This window comes from Citrus clementina, unplaced genomic scaffold, assembly GCF_000493195.1.
Source record: "Citrus clementina cultivar Clemenules unplaced genomic scaffold, Citrus_clementina_v1.0 scaffold_8, whole genome shotgun sequence".
Taxonomy (NCBI): domain Eukaryota; kingdom Viridiplantae; phylum Streptophyta; class Magnoliopsida; order Sapindales; family Rutaceae; genus Citrus; species Citrus x clementina.
Window position 1 is genome coordinate 24391465 of NW_006262022.1, and position 20508 is coordinate 24411972.

Here is a 20508-nt window from a genome sequence, read left to right on the forward strand (position 1 = left end):
TGGTGGCCAATTTCGTCATTTCGCATCTTCAAAGTTACCTTAAGAAAGCTAGAGAGTAGAAACTCAGCTCCGTCATTTCAGTCTTCAAAACTGTCAGGCCACGGCAAAATGATGCGCACTCGAAATGAGGGTCAATATCGTCATTTCAATTCTTCAAAATTCCCGGGGCAAACTCTCCAAGACTCCAGCGCTTATATAAACACACAACGTTTTCATATCAAACTATCGTTTGGAAGAGAGAGAAACTCCTGAGAATCTGAAACGAAAGAGAAAGAAAGAGAGAGAGAGAGAGAGAGAGAGGGGGGGAGGTGAGGGCGAGGCTCTAATAACATGGCGGCCTCTAACGGAAGCGAGTACTTCGAAGTGGAAATAGATGGAACGGCGAGAGAATCGTTTACGCGTGCGTCGAATGCGGAGTCGTTGGAGGAGGACGAGGATGAGCTTATGTGGGCGGCGATCGCCAGATTGCCGTCGCAAAAGCAAGGAAACTTCGCCTTGTTGAAGACAACGACACCAAGAAACGGAGGCGAAGCCAAGACCGAGACGATTGATGTGCGGAAACTCAATCGAAGCCGTCGCGAACTCGTTGTTAGTAAGGCCTTGGCTACTAACGATCAGGATAATTACAAACTTCTCTCTGCCATTAAAGAACGCCTTGATAGGTATATATAATATAGAAATTTTCGAACGAGGTTTTTCTGGCAATCTTGTTGTATCCCAAAGTGCAGGAAAACTCTTATCGAAAAAAGCACTGTTTATAATATATTTGTTTATTTACTCATAAGGAATAAATAGATCATATATAGGCTAAATTACAAAACTCGGTAATGTTTTATATAATTATATTAATTAAAAAATGAAAAATATAATGTTGTGGATTGGTTCTTGTTGATGTTGATGAAGGGTTGGAATAGAAGTGCCAAAGGTGGAGGTGAGGTTCCAGAACTTGAAAGTTGTGGCTGATGTTCAAACGGGATCGAGGGCTTTACCTACTTTGGTTAATGCTACTCGTGATGTATTCGAGGTTAGTATCCTTTCTTATTATTGTTTCATTTAATATTGTTAACTGTCTATCATCAACGTATTAAGCATGCAAGCACTTATGTCTTATCTAACATAATGCTTCATTTCTTGTGGATTTGAATGCAGAGAATCTTAACTGGCTTGAGAATTTTTAAACCTAAGAGACATTCTTTAACCATCTTGAATGACGTTAGTGGCGTCGTGAAGCCGGGGAGGTACCTGTTTTTAAGTAGCTCAAATATACATGCATGTGTTTGTGTCTGTATATTTATACTTATATACTCATGATGCCACACCTCGATCTCAATATATACTGACATTTGTGTTTGTTGACTTCAATCGAATCAGTTTATAATGAAGTTATTAAGATAGGATAGTCAATTCACCAAGTTTGTGGATCATTTAGCTGTTTACGATAATTCTCTAAGGTCATCATCTTTTCTTGATCTGGGCTTTCAACTGGCCATATACAAAGAAGTAGTCGATAGCTAATGAATGGAAAACAATAATAATAATAATAATAACAACAATAAAAAGATTTTGCCCATATTTGACTAATAATATGCATGTGTCAAAGAGCCTTAATAATTCGAGTGGTGTTTGTAGTCGTTGTACTTCTGCTTAATATTTAAAGCATAATATATCCCTTGACTATTGTGTAAACGCTTTCTTTTACTTACCTTGTGTGCAAGTTACCCACGCACCCAAAGCCACCACACTGAATCACGAACATATCCTTGACTTGATTACGAGCCTACGAGATTATGTTTTACTTTTTCCTACTTCGTTAAGAGTCGTTAGAGAAATTTATTAAGTTTCACATGTTGTTTTATCAGTTATCATCTGAAATCTTCGTTTTCTGCATGTGAATATAACTTTTTGGTATTTGTAGGATGACCTTGCTCTTAGGACCTCCTGCTTCTGGGAAATCCACCTTGCTTTTAGCTCTGGCTGGGAAACTTGACAGCTCCTTAAAGGTTAGTACTTTAGACAAGCGTGTCACTTATATCTGTTTACGCACTTGTAACTTACATAAACCCTGATCGAATAATGATAAGTTTCATAGTTGTCAATAGTAGTTAAGAATTGAATTCAGTCCCTGAAGAATACTGCATCATTGAGAGCTGAAATATATTTTCATCAATCTTCAGCTCTGAATTTTCTATTGACAGAATCTTTGTCTCATCAAATCAACAAAATATGATTTCAGAGATAGTTTACCCAAAGTCCCAAAAAAAAAGAAAAAAATCGTTATCGAAAATGTTACTTTTATCCTGCTCCATGGCAGTGGTTGTGTGGACGAATTATAAACTTATTTTTGTTTGCAGAAAAGTGGTAATATCACGTACAATGGCTATAAACTTGATGAATTTCAAGTTCAAAGGACTTCTGCATACATAAGCCAAACAGATAATCACATTCCTGAGCTCACTGTTCGAGAAACCTTTGATTTTGCTGCTCGATGGCAAGGTGCAAATGAAGGCTTTGCAGGTCGGTTCATTATGATTATTAAAATTTTTAAAGTAGAATCACAGTCTTGATCGTGTAGCATTTTGCATTATATAAATGTACTCCAATCATTACACAGATTAATTACTTCTTGTGTTGCATACTTTCAAACAACAAACAGAACTGATAAAATTGCTGGATCTAGAATTTTAAATAAACAAGTTCAAGGTGAACCTTATCACCTAATTAGAGGGTTTAGCTCTCATTTATATGAATTTTGTCTGGCGGTAAGATATTCAGATGGTATAGATCATGGTAGAGTCAATGCAACTGTTGTCGATTTTATTATACCAACAACTTATTAGTCTCCTTACTAATTATGATATTCATTTTTCTTTCCCTCTTACTTGTAGCATATATCAATGATCTGAACCGTTTAGAGAAGGAAAGGAACATACGTCCTAGTCCGGAGATAGATGCTTTCATGAAGGTTGTCATTTTGAATCTCTGCTTTCATTTTTGTGTTTATGTTAACTCCTGTTTTTTGAATTTAAGCATTTTTGTGTGTAGGCATCGTCTGTCGGTGGTAAGAAACACAGTGTTTCAACAGATTATGTCCTAAAAGTGCTTGGTCTTGATCTGTGTTCTGAGACTGTAGTTGGTAATGATATGATCAGAGGTGTCTCGGGTGGTCAGAAAAAAAGAGTTACAACAGGTCCCTCTCTGCTCCTCTCTCCACTTGCACGTGCATATGCATCTACCATTTAACTGTTAGATTTATACTGCTGATTAACTCCACTTTACTGGTTCTAAGACCAAAGAGAAAATTTTCTTTTGTCGTAGTATCATCATTATTGAAATTTATACCATTGAATGAAGTCTTTCCAATTTTTGGTTTTAATATGTGGCTTACTCCAAATGTTGATCATGGATCCACGATGAAGATATCCAAACTGTAAAAGAATATATCAATTATTGTTTTCTGATGAAAATTGCTTGGACATATTGACTAGGACTTCCAAAAATTTAGTGGAACCAGAAAGTTATTATTGAGTTGCATTTTGTTTGACGTTCAAATTTCAAACAATTTCCAGTCAGTTATTTGATACTCTTCTATCAAACAGCAATAATAGTTGAGGTTATAATATGCAGGAGAAATGATTGTTGGACCAAGAAAAACCCTATTCATGGATGAAATATCCACAGGGCTCGATAGCTCCACTACATTCCAAATTGTGAAATGTTTGCGGAATTTTGTTCATCAAATGGATGCTACTATACTAATGGCTCTCCTTCAGCCTCCACCAGAGACATTTGATTTATTTGATGATCTGCTGCTGTTATCAGAAGGCCATCTGGTCTATCAAGGTCCTCGAGCAGAGGTGTTGGAATTCTTTGAGTCGTTAGGATTTCAGCTGCCTCCTCGCAAAGGGGTTGCAGATTTCCTACAAGAGGTAATGTGTTAAAATAGATTTACAAGTATGATCTTTGTTTTGGCGCTGCCTAACATTTTTTTTTTTTTAACAGGTGACTTCCAAGAAAGATCAAGCTCAATACTGGGCTGATCCTTCAAAGCCATATGTATTCCTTCCCGTTTCAGAAATTGCAAAAGCTTTTAAAGATTCCAGATTTGGAAAGGCTCTTAAATCCTCACTTTCTGTTCCATATGATAAATCTAAATGCCATCCTTCAGCTTTATCCAAAACAAGATATGCTGTATCTAAATGGGAGCTTTTTAGAACATGCTTTGCACGAGAAATTCTGCTGATCCAGAGACATAGTTTTCTTTATATATTTAGGACGTGCCAGGTATGGTTTAGCTTTTCAGTTCTATAATTTTCTTTTTGAAGATTTTCTCTCATGGTTTTCCATCTCATAATCTCTTTTGCATATTTTGAAGGTCGCATTTGTCGGATTTGTCGCATGCACAATGTTTTTACGGACAAGACTGCATCCCACAGATGAAAAGAATGGCAACCTCTATCTCAGTTGTCTGTTTTTTGCAGTGGTTCATATGATGTTTAATGGATTTTCTGAGTTACCTATCATGATAACTCGACTCCCGGTCTTTTACAAGCAGCGTGATAATTACTTTCATCCTGCATGGGCATGGTCCGTTGCCAGCTGGATTCTTCGTGTTCCTTACTCCGTCCTTGAAGCTGTTGTTTGGTCTTGCGTTGTATACTTTACTGTGGGTTTTGCCCCAGAGACTGGGAGGTACTTCCTTTTATGGGTGATGTTTATGCTTTCTGTAATTTGTTTGTAATTACCTTTTCATTATTTTCAGATTTTTCCGTCACATGTTCTTGCTGTTCTCTTTACATCAAATGGCATTGGGCCTCTTCCGGATGATGGCCTCCATTGCTCGAGATATGGTCGTTGCCAACACATTTGCATCATCTTCTCTGTTAATCGTATTCTTGATGGGTGGATTTATCATCCCAAAAGGTAGGGTTAGATCATACATCATGATATTTTTTCAGGTCAATTAGTCATATGGTGTTTCTTGTTTCAGAATCGATTAAGCCATGGTGGAGCTGGGCTTATTGGGTGTCACCACTGTCCTATGCGCAGAGTGCAATTTCTGTTAATGAATTTGCCGCCGCAAGGTGGAAGAAGGTGCTCTAATAAATGCATTTCTGGCAGCTTTTTTGTCGCTCAAATGCTGGTGAAATATTAACCGTAACATTTTGCAGAAATCTGTTATTGGAGACAACACGATAGGTTACAATGTTCTTCATACACACAGTTTACCGTCTGGTGATTATTGGTACTGGATCGGAGTTGGTGCTTTGTTACTTTACTCTCTACTTTTCAACAGTGTCGTGACTTTGGCCCTGGCTTACCTGAATCGTAAGTTACAAGAGGAAGTTTCGGCTCTTTGTTTTTATCGTTTTACTATTGATTTTCTTATTATTTGTTGATTACTTATAGACGTGGCGTTTCCTGTTTTGTTCATTACAGCTCTTAGAAAATCACAAGTGGTGATAGATGATAAAGAAGAAAATTCTGTCAAAAGTCAGTCATCCTTTCAATTATTTTTTAAAGAATTGTTTGTGTTTATTCATTTATAGCTATATTTTTATCTTCCAAAACTCAAGAAAATTGTTTTCTAATTGTTTGATTCTCATCTGAATATTCAGTGGCCAAGCAGCAGTTTGAAATAAATACAACCTCTGCCCCGGAGAGTGGCAAAAAGAAGGGAATGATTCTGCCATTCCAACCATTGGCCATGACTTTTCATAATGTCAATTACTATGTCGACATGCCCCAGGTGTGTTTGCTTAGCAGCTAAATTCCTTTGCCTTATGATTTCTTAAATCAATGATATCCTAAATCAATGTAAAGCTTTCTTTTGGGGCGGGGTGTCATTGACTTTCAGGCAATGAGGTCACAAGGTATACCAGAAAAGAAGTTACAGCTCTTGTCAAATGTGAGTGGAGTATTCTCACCTGGTGTTCTTACCGCTTTAGTTGGGTCAAGTGGAGCCGGCAAGACGACTTTGATGGATGTTCTTGCTGGTCGGAAAACTGGTGGTTACATAGAAGGGGATATAAAGATATCAGGTTATCCAAAGGAGCAAAGCACGTTTGCCAGAATTTCAGGATATGTTGAACAAAATGATATACATTCTCCTCAGGTGACAGTTGAAGAGTCTCTTTGGTTCTCTGCCAATCTTCGTCTGTCAAAAGAAGTCAGCAAAAATCAAAGACATGTGAGCTTCTTAGCACTTGCAACATTTAAGTCTGCCGGTTGAGTAGTTATCACTATACTGATAGTAATTTTACCACAATACATTGCAGGAGTTTGTTGAAGAAGTAATGAGACTGGTGGAGCTTGATAGTTTAAGGGATGCCTTGGTTGGTTTTCCAGGTAGCAGTGGTTTATCAACCGAGCAAAGAAAACGCTTAACAATTGCAGTGGAGCTTGTTGCGAACCCATCCATAATTTTTATGGATGAACCTACATCTGGACTGGATGCGCGAGCAGCAGCAATTGTGATGCGAACTGTTCGTAATACCGTTGATACTGGACGAACTGTGGTTTGCACCATACATCAACCAAGTATTGATATCTTTGAAGCATTTGATGAGGTTGGTGTGTTTGTGATATTGCTAGGTACTCTATTGTTTACTTTTTTTTGGCATATAACTTTATGTTGTAACGCACAGCTACTTCTTATGAAACGAGGTGGGCGGGTTATATATGGAGGGAAGCTAGGTGTCCACTCAAAGACTATGATAAACTATTTCCAGGTGACATTCATTTACCATTGTTTATATTTTATTTGCTTGCTGTTCTTAGTTCTCCGCACTTCAGGTATTTGATGTCTTTAATATATTAGCGATCATGATGATGATGAGTTTGACAATGGAATTAATGCATGGGATTTTTTCCGGTACTCTTTTCCCTTGTGTAGGCGCTTGATGGCATCCCTTCAATTCCTAGTGGGTACAATCCTGCAACTTGGATGCTTGATGTTACTACAGCTGCTACTGAAGAAAAACTCGGAGTTGACTTTGCAGATGTGTACAGAAGTTCTGAGCAATATAGGTGATCGAATTGATTTCATATTATTATTGTATTAATATTTGTCAGATATTTGACTTTTCCGTTGATTGTTATGCGCGATTTGTTAAGAAAAAATTATCATTTCAGGGTAGTGGAGTCTTCGATTAAAAATTTGAGTGTTCCACCTCCTGGCTCAGAACCGTTGAAGTTTTCTTCAACTTATTCACAGGATCCGCTTTCTCAATTTTTTATTTGTTTTTGGAAGCAAAATCTTATATATTGGAGAAGTCCACAATATAATGCCGTGAGGTTAGCTTTCACAGTGGCGGCTGCATTAATACTTGGCTCTGTATTTTGGGATATTGGTTCAAAGAGGTAATTTTTTTTCTTAATTTTTAAAGTACTTATATTTGATCTTGCATTTTCGTAAGCATCTATAGCTCTCTGTTTTCAGTTTGCTTAGGTTCTTTTTAGCTTTCCTTTTTCTCTTTATTTTGTTGAGAATGAAACAAAAATTTGTTCCATCTTTTTTCTATCATTGAAAAGCGATAAAATAAGAATGAAATCCGGATGGTACTCTACGCCATTAAAATGGAAAAATCTTTGGTGTGTCTCAGCAGCTTGGAAGATGTGCTTATGTTAGTCCTTTGAGATATGTAACATTTTAATGTATGGATTACTTGCTTATGCATCTTAGAGGTTTTAACCAATCCTGAGCAATAAATTTTCAATGTCAAAGAGGTTCCTGCTGAACCTTTTTTTGAGTATCTGATGGTTGGAATGCTACTCCCCTTTCTATATTTTTAGAATGGCTTTTATCTTTTTACCTTGTTTCTGTGGTAATTTTAATGTGGAGATAGTAAGCTATTTAATATAGTAAACTCTTCAGGAGCTCAACTCAAGGTTTATTTATGGTGATGGGAGCTTTGTATGCTTCATGCTTGTTTCTCGGGGTCAACAACGCTTCCTCTGTACAGCCCATAGTTTCAATTGAGAGGACAGTGTTCTATAGAGAGAAAGCAGCAGGAATGTATTCCCCAATTCCTTATGCAGTGGCTCAGGTAACCGTCATGCTGCTAAAAGTACATTTGGCACAACAGTCTAGTGTAAAGAATAAATAAATGATGAAAATCTCATTTTCCTCTTCAACAGGGTCTTGTGGAGATGCCATACGTTTTTGTGCAAACAATTATATTTGGCTTCATCACATTTTTCATGATTAATTTTGAAAGGACAGCTAGTAAGACTCCCCCTCTGCTCTAATGCGTCGTTTGGATTTAATTGCTGCTTCTCTGATAGAGATGGTGTTTTTCATTTGTTTTCTTTCTTTTCTGCAGTCATAACTCTTTCAGGCTAAATTTCAGAATTTTAAGCTTTTGTATTAGAGGGAAAATATAAGTTTAACGTAATTTTGAGGAATAGCATAATCACAGTGTTTTTCTACTGAATGTTTCAAAGGTCAAATGATGATAATGATTTTGATGATGTCCATAGGGATAATGCACCAAGTGATTTCCGTCTATTAAGACTTTTATAGGACACATGTTTACGGCTGACATAGGATAAACAATTCACTGCATCTAAAGTCTAAACCATCGATTCATCATCTAAACAAAAATGAAATCAGCTACTGTGTTTCGTGTTTTTTCAGCAGTGCAGCAATAGATTAACAGTTTGGATGAAGCGGACCACTTTTGGGCCATGAATATTTTACAAATGTGCTGTCTGGACATATTTATGAAAATGCATTTTTTGTAATGCATGTTTTATTTTCAATTGCAGGAAAATTTTTTCTCTTCCTTGTGTTCATGTTTCTCACCTTCTCATACTTTACCTTCTACGGAATGATGGCTGTTGGTCTCACTCCTAACCAGCACTTGGCAGCTGTTATTTCTTCTGCATTTTACTCATTGTGGAATCTCCAATCAGGTTTTCTAATCCCACGACCAGTAAGTATTATTTATACCCTTTTAGCAAAAAATAAAAATAAATGAAATAATGCTTTATAACTTTAAATCCATTAATTTTAATCGTGCCATTTCCATCTTCAAGACTTCAAGTATCGATGAATGATGAATATGATAACAGAGATTCTTCAATCTTAATCGGAGCTATTGAATACTATCATTGTCATCTGCTCAATCAGCCAACTTAAGAAACTTCACTTCCTTCTCAGCTTTAAGAGCTTGTTCTGAGCCTATCTATTAGTTGACTTTTGAGTCAGAATAAAAAAGCAATCTCCTATCAGAAGTTGGCGTTTACAACTTCAAATAATAAATAGTAATTAGTGATGCTTTAGAAAATACAGAAGGATCAAAATTTATTTTACTATTTTAATTTATGGAACAATTTGGAACAACATAATTTCTTCTGCAGGAGACTCTCTAATTAGATGAATGATTATGCCAAAAGATAACTATAAGTAGCCACTATGTTACTGGACTACAAGTTCTGAAGTTGAGCTTGCTAGACATGACATGGAATAGTTTCTGACACTCTGATTCATAGAGTTAGTTGATTCTCTTATAAATTTTAATCAACTTTGCAAATTTGTGGCATTATATTAGAGTATTCCCGGATGGTGGATCTGGTTCTACTACATCAGCCCTGTTGCATGGACTCTCCGGGGCATCGTCTCGTCTCAGCTTGGTGATGTGGAAACCATGATTGTGGAACCCACATTTCGAGGCACAGTGAAAGAGTATTTGGAAGAAAGTTTGGGCTTTGGTCCCGGGATGGTTGGAGTTTCAGCTGCAGTGCTTGTTGCCTTTTCTCTTTTGTTCTTTGGCAGCTTTGCTTTCTCAGTCAAGTTCCTCAACTTCCAGAAAAGATGAATGAACCCACAGATTCAGTATAGAGGTGAAAGAAAACACCAGCTGGTTGTAAAATTCTGCTCAAGTATAGTCTAATCCAGTGGCGAAGCTAGCAACATATTTTATTTTTTTTTCAATTGTTCAACATTGTTCTTGACTTACTGGTTAGTTGTCTGTAATTGAACCCCGTACTACTAATGCCACTAGTTAGTAATAATTCATAAACAAATATCATAACAAATTTTAATATAGTTCAAATTAGGTGTCAATTATTTTATAATTCCACTTACTACTCTCCATTATCATATTCTATTGTAATTCATAAAGGGGCACTAAAATGCAAAATGCAGCTAATCAAATTTTAATAACGTGAGACAAAGTTTTCAAAATTGCTCAGTGCTCACAAACTTCAATATTAGCCATACATATATGTAGTGAACAAAAACTCAAAATGTGTTTTACATAAAAAGTATTAGCACGAAATGTTTATTGTACTTTGGACAAAAGTTGATTGGGATGAGTTGTGACTGTATTTGAGTTTTGCCTTTACGGCTTTATGCAAATTTGTTTTATGGAAATTGTCTAGTACAAGCATTATGGATTTTTTGACCTTTGCTTTGTACTGGAGGTTTTGGTTCCATCCCCCTCTCTTTGTTCATCTCTTCTTATATATTTTATAAGTAAAGGTCCAGCGTAACACCCCATCTTCTGGGTGGTTTCATTAAAAAAAATAAAAAAATTATAGTGCAAGTCTCAACTGTTTCTGTTTAGTTAGTAAATTTGCTACTATTTATCTTTTATTGTTCAGCTGCAATATTGTTGGTTGCTGTAATTATAAACTTGCACATGTTTCTAACAGAATCCTTGTGATGATAGTTAATTTCTTGAAGATTAATCAAGTATGCTGGAAATACAAAATATTGAACATATGTTAAATGAATGCAGCAAATGTTAATATACATTTTCATTGATTTGGGATTTTATTAGTTCAGTTCGTTCTATATTTTAATGTCTGGTTATTTGAGAAAAAGAACATTGGAGACAGTTGCACTAGCGATATGCCATTTTTACTTGTCTTACTCCTTAAGGATAGGAAAATGCTACTGTTATCGTGCCGGGAAAGCTAACCTCAATTGAAAATTTTGTTAGCATCTTCGGGCCCAAATCATTAATTCTCAGGCTTGCAGACTCAAACTTAGGATTTGATTTTTAAGTCTAGGAATCATTTATATATATATATATAACCTTTATCATTAACGGCATGCTATCTCTCTCATTCTTTTTGTTTTTTTCCCCCTTAATTTATTTATTGTTTTCTTTTGATATTATGTGCTGAAAGTACACAAGACTTGCATTTCCATTTCCTTAATGAAACACAACCTCTCTGCATTGTGACTACTGCAATAACCAAAAGAAATTTGAATGGTGTGAGTTCCCTTCCGCCTACAAAATTTGACAGAGAGGAGTAAAAGAGGGGACACTGCTGTTGGAAGTAAGGCAATTACATACTTTTAAATTATGAGATCACATCTGCATGATCATTTTAAAAAAATGAAACAAAAATAGAATAGTCAAGCGGCTGCACATGATCCTTGTGAGACCCAAATTCGTGGCTAACCACCTTCTCTTCCTTTCTGTTCAATCCAAACGAAGTCAAAGGAAGCTCTATGGAATTAACTTTTCATCTTTCATGTAATCAATCCAATACAGGATTGAATCCAATGTTTTACACCTTATTCTAAACCCAAGCCGGTCGGCTTTGTCTCTGGTTCCCAACATTTTCGCCGGACAGCGAAACAAGATGTCCAAGAATTCCCAGTTAGCCAAATCTTCCATCTCTGTTTGAATCAGTCCTTTGCTCACTACAATCTCTTTCCATACTTGTTTCTTGTCATTCATGGCTTTTGCATACCAAAAATCCTGCGAAAACATGCTCTCCGGCACTTTCACGCCAAACTTCTTTCCGATGCTTGGCCAGATCTCCTTCCATGTAAATCTGGGGCCATTTATTGCATTGAAAGCTTGGCCCTTTGTGGAAGATATATCATCGTTTGTGGCTGCCCAAATGTGCTGTTCTGCAACTAGACGCGAATCTGAGCCGTCGATGCAGTACTCTTCCCAAATCTCCCTTGTTCCTCCAAACACAAAAGGCAGATTTAAATGTTTACAGACTGCGCCATAGACACATAAACAGCCCAAGAAGTTGTACAAACTTCTATGAGAACTACCGAGTAATAAGCCGGGCCTATGCACCGACCAAGCCACCTTTCCTGCCAGTTTCTCCTTTAGCAAGTCCTCTAAAACATAGTAAAAGTTGTTGCTTTTGCTCACTCTTGGGCATTCTTCATCATAGAATCGAACTTGTTTTTCTTCAGGAAGGCCTTGTAATGTCACGTAATGCTTCATTCCCGTCTGGAGTGAAACGTGCTTTAATGCCTTAGCTCTTGGGAGAATGGCATTCAAGGCGTTGCACATCATGGCCTTGTTCTGCTCGCAACACTTGTGCATATCGGAAGCAAACTGGCTTGCCCACGTGACCCAGAAGATATGCGTCACGTCTTCTAACAAAGTGAGCTTTCTCTTGATATCCAGAGGATTCAACAGGTCACATGAGATGAAACAGTAGCTGCTGCTTTGGATTGCTGTGATCTCCGGTTCCCGAGCAATCCCATAAACCTTCCAATTGGCTGTTGATATCAGTCTTCTGGCTAGCTCCTTCCCAACAAGCCCAGTAACCCCAAAAATGACTGCAACATTCTTAGCATCAGCTTCTCTTCCTCTGTTGACAGAAACTTTGTTAGTGGCTGCTTCTGCTTCGTCATTGAACTCTTTGGCTGCCATTGATTAAAACTTGAGATGTTTTGGCTTTGTTTGAAATATGAACCATGCTACGTAACATGTATGTATATGCACACGCAGAGAGAGGGAGAGAGTCTCACGTTTTAATTATTTTGATCGTCGTCTAACAAGTCTTAAGAAAGAAGAGTCCAAAGACACCTAATTCAAGTCAAATGCTTAGTTCCTTCTTTTGAGGGATGATTTATTCGATGTACTCAAGCCTGACAGTTGAGAGAATAACTCTATTATAAAATACTGGCTTGTAGTGATCAAAAGTAGCAACATACATTTTTAAAATGCTCGCTTGCTCTTTAAAATTTCACTTTATGATTGAAGTTGAATAAAGTCTTTTAGTAGTTGCCAGATTGTTGCAGCATCAAAGCTTATAGAAATGGCTGCCCTGGTGGCAGATTTTGACCATGGCCGCTATAATGCTGGCATTGTGGAAACAAAGCTTAAAATATTTAGAGGATGGTCAAACTTACAGGGCCACCTCTTTTTGACAGAAACAGTTCACCACTTGAATTGATGAATCCATTGAACCAACCAGCATTCTCTTTACTTACCAAGAAAAAAAATAGGATTCAATTTCATGTGGCAAGAAAGAGATTTGAAGAGAACTACTAACACCTAGATGTGTTTTTTATTATGTGCTTAAGGATGCGTTTCAAATGCAGCGCACAATACAAAATCTAAAATGGTGGATCCAAATGGAATGTTATTATTATCTTCAAGTTGTTGTTGCTGAAAAATGAATGAGCTTAAACTGACTCATCTTGGTTGTTTCAGTTCTATTTAGATATAAAAAATGCATGGACCATGATGCAAGTTTGCTCTGTGATGTGTTGGCAACGATGGACAATTTTGCGGTGTTATTTATTTTTTTATACAACTTGGGGACATGAAACGATATCAGCTTTAATTGAATGAGCAGGCAAAATATTATATTAATACAGAACTCTGTGTGCTGCTTTGGCGTGAGAGCACAAGACATTTGATTAAATAATTATAATTCTTTTCTGATCTAATCACGTTTTAAGTAAATAATTTAATTATTAATTAATAATTAATAAATAAAAAGATAAAAAAAAGTTAAATTTTATTAATATACTATTATTAAAAAACACACAACACAAAATTTTAAAAAATTCAGTAAAACTCATACTAAAAAAAGATGTTATTCCTTGATCAAAACTTAAAATCTGTAGAAATTTTTTTTAAAAAAATCTTGATTCCATAAAACGGACTTTCTAGAGACCCTATGAGCCACCACAATTCACGCATGAATTGCTAAGGATCCAAAATTTAGTGACATGTCAAAGGTCCCGGGGTCACGGGTGGGTTGGCCAGTTTGTTATCAATCTAAGAGATTAGATTATTAATACTTTCAATGTGTTACCCCTCAACCAATAACAAACAAACACATGACAATAATAAAATGTTTGATAAGACCCAAGGTTTTCACTCTCTAGTCTATTCAGTAAAGTTAAAACAACTCTTGGTCCACCCAGGTTGCGGGTTGCAAAACTTTGCTCGGCCCACCTGCCAAGAAATTTCGTGGTTCATAAAGGTGATCCCTATGTCTAGCCGGTGCCCAGTAGCCACCTTTGCATGGCAAATTGGCAATGCCCGAAGAGAACCGTAAAAATGCTCTTGAAGCTTAGAGAAAAGAAGGCCACTCAGGAATTTGATTTCAATGTAAGATTGGCTCCCGTATCCAGAGTTTTTTTTTTTTTTATTTTTATTGTTATTCGCTGATTATTATTACACCAACTAAGAGAAATGTTGCATTTGTCTTTGCTTCAGCAGCATAATAACTTAAGAACCGACAGAGAAACAGAATATTATTACAATTTAATGCATAAGACGGAGTCATTTATGTACAGACATTTTAATGATAGCCTCACCATTGACTTTATAACCTACCGATCTCAATTTCCTCTCAATGTACCACAGGGTCCTCGAATACACCATATGGAACCGAAAACTTCAATGAGCAAGACGAGATGAATTCAACAAATTGCAATGTAATATTGAGGAATAACGAATGAAACCCGAAGAGGCTACGCGGCTGAGACTCCCAATGATGGTTTAGTTCCCATGTTCGCAGTGCCTTGATTTTCAGAATACATAAGCAATATTATTGAAAATAATTATAAAAGTATAAAACTTGATTTTTGTTATCTGGGTTCGTAAATCTTACTCTGCGGAATTTTGTGAACAAAAAAGCATGCAGCAATGGCAATATAGCATAGGAACAGAACTACTCCTTTCATGTAATGTGAAGTTCCATCCTGAAAGTGAGAATTTCTTTTGATGTAAATAACTCTGAGATCAGATGAAATTATGGTAAGCAAAAGAGAATATTGCATATTTTACTGAAAAACCTGTAAAGTGAAGGCCACAATGATTATTGTGAAGGCAAGGGAACCGGTTTCAAGAAGACTGAAATCAAGATCCATGTAGACACCTATTATCCAAGCAATGACCACGCATAAAGGAACCTGAAAATTAGAAGAAGGGTTATTGGAATATCTTAGAGATATAAATTAAAATTGGGAGGGAAATATAAAATGAAACCTTGGGTGTCTTCAGAGCCTTACCACAAACATTGAAATTTGAGTAGCAGATCCCAGGGCAACCCCCAAAGAAATGTCCTGCATCATACATACATAAATATCTAATCTAGGGTGTTGTCTTGACATGAGTTACACAAAGGTAAAGTAAAATTATCTGTAAAAGTTGATCATGATATTCCATTACCAGCTTGTTTTTGAAAGCAAATATGATTGAGCCTGCATGTTCTGCTGCATTCCCCACAATTGGTAGCAGTATTATGCTGATAAAGCTAACAGAAATGCCCCACGAATCCGAGGCAGCCTAATCAAAACCAATTTTAATTCAAGCATCAAATTCAAATTGCACATACATATACTACTAATGAGCTGAAAATTATATATATATTTATATACCTCAATTGTGCCCACAACATACTCTGATAACACAGCTATTATGGCTGTCATGCCAACCAGCCAGCTAAATGCACTCCAAAATCCAATCACTGCTTTCTCTTCGTCTTCATCTTCGTCTTCCTGCTGATCATCAACCCAGATCAAAATTACTGACTACGAATTAAGTTTTGCGACTGTTGGTATTACTCTACCTCTTGAGATTCGAAAAGCTTCCGATGTGTTTTCAACTGGAAAAAAATGTAAGCAACATATGCGAGAAGCATAAGAATGCTGCTAGCTCTTGACAATTGAAGTATAGAATCGGCAGGGAAAGTGCCCGGCTCTGCAGCATATCTGAACAACAGTGGCAGCATTTGGCACAGCAATCCCAGCAACAGAAGTAGTGAGTTCACATCAGCCTGCTTCTGTTAAATAATAACAACGTACACAAAACTAGCTATCAGTATAAAAAGTGCTTTCGGACAAAGAGCTTTTGCTAATCAGTGACTTACTCTATCATATCTTTGCTCCTCTCTGATGTTGGCCAAGCCTCCACAGAGAAGAGAGGTCCCAAGAACAAGGAGGAGGTTCGAGAGAACGGAACCCAAGAGCGAGTACTTCAGCACATGAATTTTGTTCTCGTAGAGAGCAAATAATGCTATTATCAGCTCCGTCGCATTACCACATGTTGCATTCATAAGTCCCCCAACTGCATGCAAAAACCAAAGCCCCATGCATCATCATCCAGCATATTGTTTGTGCGCGTGCAATCATCTCTCAACAAAACAAAATTGCAAAAATTATTCGCCAAGAGATTCAAATTACCTGTTGGGCCGGTGAAATAGGCAATTTGTCTGTAGATAAAATCAATTTCATCATGTCACGAAAAGATTCGCAAATATATACACTAATTGATAATAAAATCATTCGTAGTTAGCACATGCCACTTACTCAGTAAGGAAGCTGACACGCTCAGCCAGTGGAGCGAGACCAAGCAAACTCAAAGCAAATACCCACGGCTGCATATTGTATTATAACAAAATATTGTTTATAAAAATACAAAATAATATTTTTTATTTTTTAATAAGCAATAATATGGGCACTTACTCTTCCGAAGTTATTGAGGCGAGCAATAACAGCCAGAGGAACGGCCGGGAAGAGCAAAGCAAGCCTGGTGCCAAGAATGACCTCTTGCAAATTTGCTAAAAATTCCCTCAGGATTCTGAACCGAACATTTGAAGGAAGCAATGGATCCGATTTCTTTCGCATGATCGGAGTCGACACAATTTGTGTAGTTTTTGCAGCTTCATTGCTGTTATCATTGTTATTATTATTCCGAATTATCTCCTTGCTTGAGCTATCGATATGGCCTCCATTTTCCAATTCCCATACCTCCTGCGAATCCATCGATGAAATCATCATGTATTGCTTCAATTTCTTTAAATGAATTATATATATACACAGGAAATGAAACAGAAATTTAACAATTGAGAACTCTTTTGCTGGGTTAAATATATTAAAAAGAGTTTATATGTATAGGGCAAAATATGGACGTACATTTTCATTTTCTTTGTTGCAGCTTCCTGGAATTTTCTCAGGATTTTGTTTCCATTCTTGCAAGCATTTACACGTATAGAACTTTGCGTAGGTGTTGCTTGCACTGTTGTTTAGTGAATGTATTAAGGTGCCAGCAAAAAAAGTGTGAGTGTGTGTATATACATATAATTAATTTAATTAAGACAACTAGTTCTTAGCTAAAATGGAAAACTTTTCTGTTTTCTTCTATCTCCCCCAATAGGCGGCTCTTTCCCTAGACAACTTAAGTGGTTGTCTAAGGTCACACTATAGACGAAGACTCTAATTTTATTCATAAATCATAGTTATTAATTATTGATTTATATTTATTATTATTTTATAATTATATTTTTCACAAAAAATTATTAAATCCTTGCAAGTTACAAGGTCCCCTTTTATCATTATAATTAACAATTTTAATCCCATTTATTTCCTCCATATATTTTATCTAAAACTCTATAAAGGCCACATTTTTTTAAATTATTATCCATTAATACCTTTTTCTAATAAAAAAAAATCAATTATTTTACTATCTATTGATCACTCCTACTCAAAGCTTCAATATATCAAAGTTAAAGTTCTCAAATTTTCAAGTTCTATCTTTCCATCCTTTTATTAATTAATTGTGTTATTCAGTTGTTAGTATGATTGTTTGCTTAATTACTCTTGTTTCATTAGGAAAAAAAATGTCTACTAAAAAAATATGCATTAGGATACAAAAAACTTAAAAAAACAAGAGAAATATAGAAAAATTAGCTTAATCTTAAAAAGAAGCCATTGATAAAAACTTATTTAAGATCAACTATATCACAAGAAAGATTAAATGAGTTAACTATATTGTCTATTGAGAAAGATGTATTAAGAAAATTAGAATATAAAAATTTGATTAATGATTTTGCATCTCAGAAGCTAGAGAAATTGATTTTAAATAAATAAAATTTCAATAAAATTAATACATACATTTCATCTCGAACTTTTTGGAAGACCTAATTAAAACAATTTGCCTAAGACCTAAAATATAATTGAGACGCCCCTCCTCCCCTCTAGCAAGCACTTGTTTATTAAGTGCCAAAGCCAAACCACTCAGATCTTCTGTAAACATTTTCGTAAGTTCAAAGTAGTCTTGTAAGTCATACATTCACAATTTTAATTTAAAATGTAAATTAGAGGATTAGCAACAATGTTCTATTACATTCTATAAGGTGTTAAAAGAACTAATTACAGTTTATAAGGTGTTAAAAGATCTAATGGTTCTTCAATGAAGATTTTTGTTTGTCTTTCAAATGCAAAATAAACAAATATTACACAAAATATTAGTATATTTGAAAATGTAGATTTAAGACAAGACAATATATTTTTGTTTAATTATTGGGGGGAAACAAGACAATGACATTACTCAAATAAGATGTAAAATAATTAGTCGTTCTTCCGTGTATCCAACCCTATTTTTCAAAGCACAAGTGAGACTTTACTATCTAGTTACAATACAATTTAAATAAGCTAGTATATAATATAGACGTACCTATAAATTACATATTTGTATATAGACGACAATGTTATCTAGCAGCAAGATAACATTAAACTCTATAATTGGACAGTATCTTCTAGTTTCAAATTCAAATTTTAAAACTTTTTTTTGTGTAATTATAGTTTTTATCTTGAATTTATGTCGATCGAGGAACATACTCATAAAAGTTTTATTATTTTTTATATAAAAAAATCCCTTTAATGTGATATAATTCTTATGCAGTAAATTGTGATGGAATCATTATCTATCTTCTCTCTGTTAAAGGCTAGCTTGTTTATGTACCTAAATTAAGTTGCTTGCACGGGTGAAAATTAATCAAATAGAAACAGAAACATGGTATCTTCCTTTTCATCAATAACGTCAACACTAATTAACATTCGCAGGGATCTATAATTAATGAGACGATCCATAATCTGAATTACTATAAAATTATGACTGGATGGTTCCTGATTGTATCACCAGTTTCCATAATCTGAATTACCAGAAAATTATGAATACACAATACTGGCTTCCTTCAAACTCGCATTTTAAAACGTGAAAAGCATCTAAGTATCATATCAACGAGACGATCCACTGCAGCGAGCGATGGCTTAAGGGAGGCATTTGTCGGCTGTAGCCAAAATGGCAGAACCTTCCAGGCATTTTCATGTGTTTCTTCTCAAGAGAGGATAAAGCGGCTGAAATTTACTGTATTTTTTTCTCCCATTGGGTTGGTTTGGTCGATGATGAAAAATTTCTGAGGACAAAATTAAAGCAGAATAAAATTTGATCTTCAAGAAGTCAGAAAGCCCAAGGAAATTTCCCTCGACATCAATTTATCTCAAAATAACAAATTTTAATTAAACACTCCAAAACAAAGTAACCCTTAGACCAAATTGTGTTGTTTTACGATGCTTGTTGCTAAATGAGAATCGTCTCCTCATTTTTTTTTTTCCTTTTCGATACGATACTGATACGTACAGTATCATATTATATTATATTAAAACACTGTTTTTATATAAATTTATGTTTGACTATGATTTCTAATTACATTGTACTGCATTAAAAATGTGTGGCTGGCTAATACAATGTAACGAGTATAAAACAAACCATGCAAAATAAGGTTTAGGTTGCATTGGATTAACATACTGTTCATTCTTTAAATTTAATCATTTTACTTTCGTTATTTAATAAATTAAATTTATTAATATTAATTTATATTTATAGTCAAATAAAATATAAAATATTACAAACGTGAATATTTAATAAACAAATGATAATTACTTTTATTACATAAAATTATTTTAATTATTTTACTTTAAATGTGCGTAGAGTATTTTAAATTTTAATTATTTAGTCATTTATTATTTAATAAAACACTAAATTTAAGGATAAATTTAAATTCAATTACTATATTCGACATTAGTAAATAAAAATTACTTTATAATTAAATTGAAAATTTAATATTATGCTGTATTATGCCGAATTCAGTGATTTTATTGTAGATGTTTTGGATAAACACACATTTATCTAGATATCCAAGATCTTAAATACAAAATATAAAAGCAAACACAACTCTCCGTACTATCGCGTTGTATCCACAATTAATCCCAAAGGCTCTTATATTAAAATTAGAGGAGGAAATTCTATGTCAATCGCCATCTCCTTAGCGTACGTGACAGTTATCACTTATATCACATCTGCCTTAACATCCCTCTTAATCTCGTCGTTATCTCGTGCGACATTCTACAGTTGGTAATAATATTATATTTTATTATTTGATAATAGTATATCATTAAATTACTTTTATGCTATAAATATTAATATATAAAAATATTTA

General features: G+C 35.2%; 3 protein-coding genes across 5 annotated transcripts; 1 reads left to right on the forward strand and 2 right to left on the reverse strand.

The window, feature by feature from the left end:
- Nucleotides 1-109: 109 nt before the first annotated feature.
- On the forward strand, nt 110-10066 carry LOC18034439 (ABC transporter G family member 31). The gene is made up of 24 exons (XM_006424995.2): nt 110-662; nt 904-1024; nt 1150-1238; nt 1916-2000; nt 2352-2514; nt 2886-2962; nt 3043-3187; nt 3625-3926; nt 4000-4281; nt 4373-4689; nt 4760-4920; nt 4988-5091; nt 5169-5325; nt 5437-5490; nt 5616-5746; nt 5855-6187; nt 6276-6566; nt 6645-6728; nt 6893-7026; nt 7132-7359; nt 7874-8045; nt 8137-8224; nt 8767-8933; nt 9552-10066. The coding sequence occupies exons 1-24, from the start codon at nt 331-333 to the stop codon at nt 9816-9818; spliced, it is 4284 nt and encodes a 1427-aa protein (XP_006425058.1). The 5' UTR covers nt 110-330; the 3' UTR covers nt 9819-10066.
- Nucleotides 10067-11348: 1282 nt separating this feature from the next.
- On the reverse strand, nt 11349-12701 carry LOC18034914 (3-oxo-Delta(4,5)-steroid 5-beta-reductase). The gene has a single exon (XM_006424996.2). It carries the CDS (start codon nt 12636-12638, stop codon nt 11463-11465), a length of 1176 nt encoding a protein of 391 aa, XP_006425059.1. The 5' UTR covers nt 12639-12701; the 3' UTR covers nt 11349-11462.
- Nucleotides 12702-14458: 1757 nt separating this feature from the next.
- On the reverse strand, nt 14459-17070 carry LOC18034178 (vacuolar cation/proton exchanger 3). Of its 3 annotated transcripts, none has more exons than XM_006424997.2 (11): nt 16694-17070; nt 16538-16605; nt 16412-16440; nt 16099-16295; nt 15799-16011; nt 15608-15727; nt 15399-15515; nt 15239-15292; nt 15023-15139; nt 14839-14929; nt 14459-14748 (listed from the first exon to the last, which is right to left on the reverse strand). In XM_006424997.2, the coding sequence occupies exons 1-11, from the start codon at nt 17006-17008 to the stop codon at nt 14699-14701; spliced, it is 1371 nt and encodes a 456-aa protein (XP_006425060.1). In that variant the 5' UTR covers nt 17009-17070; the 3' UTR covers nt 14459-14698. The 3 variants fall into 3 exon arrangements, with proteins under 3 accessions (XP_006425060.1, XP_024034984.1, XP_024034985.1); XM_024179216.1 differs by having other exon boundaries at nt 15608-15730; XM_024179217.1 differs by lacking the exons at nt 14459-14748; nt 14839-14929 and having other exon boundaries at nt 15047-15139; nt 15399-15483; nt 15608-15730.
- Between the last annotated feature and the right edge of the window lie 3438 nt (nt 17071-20508).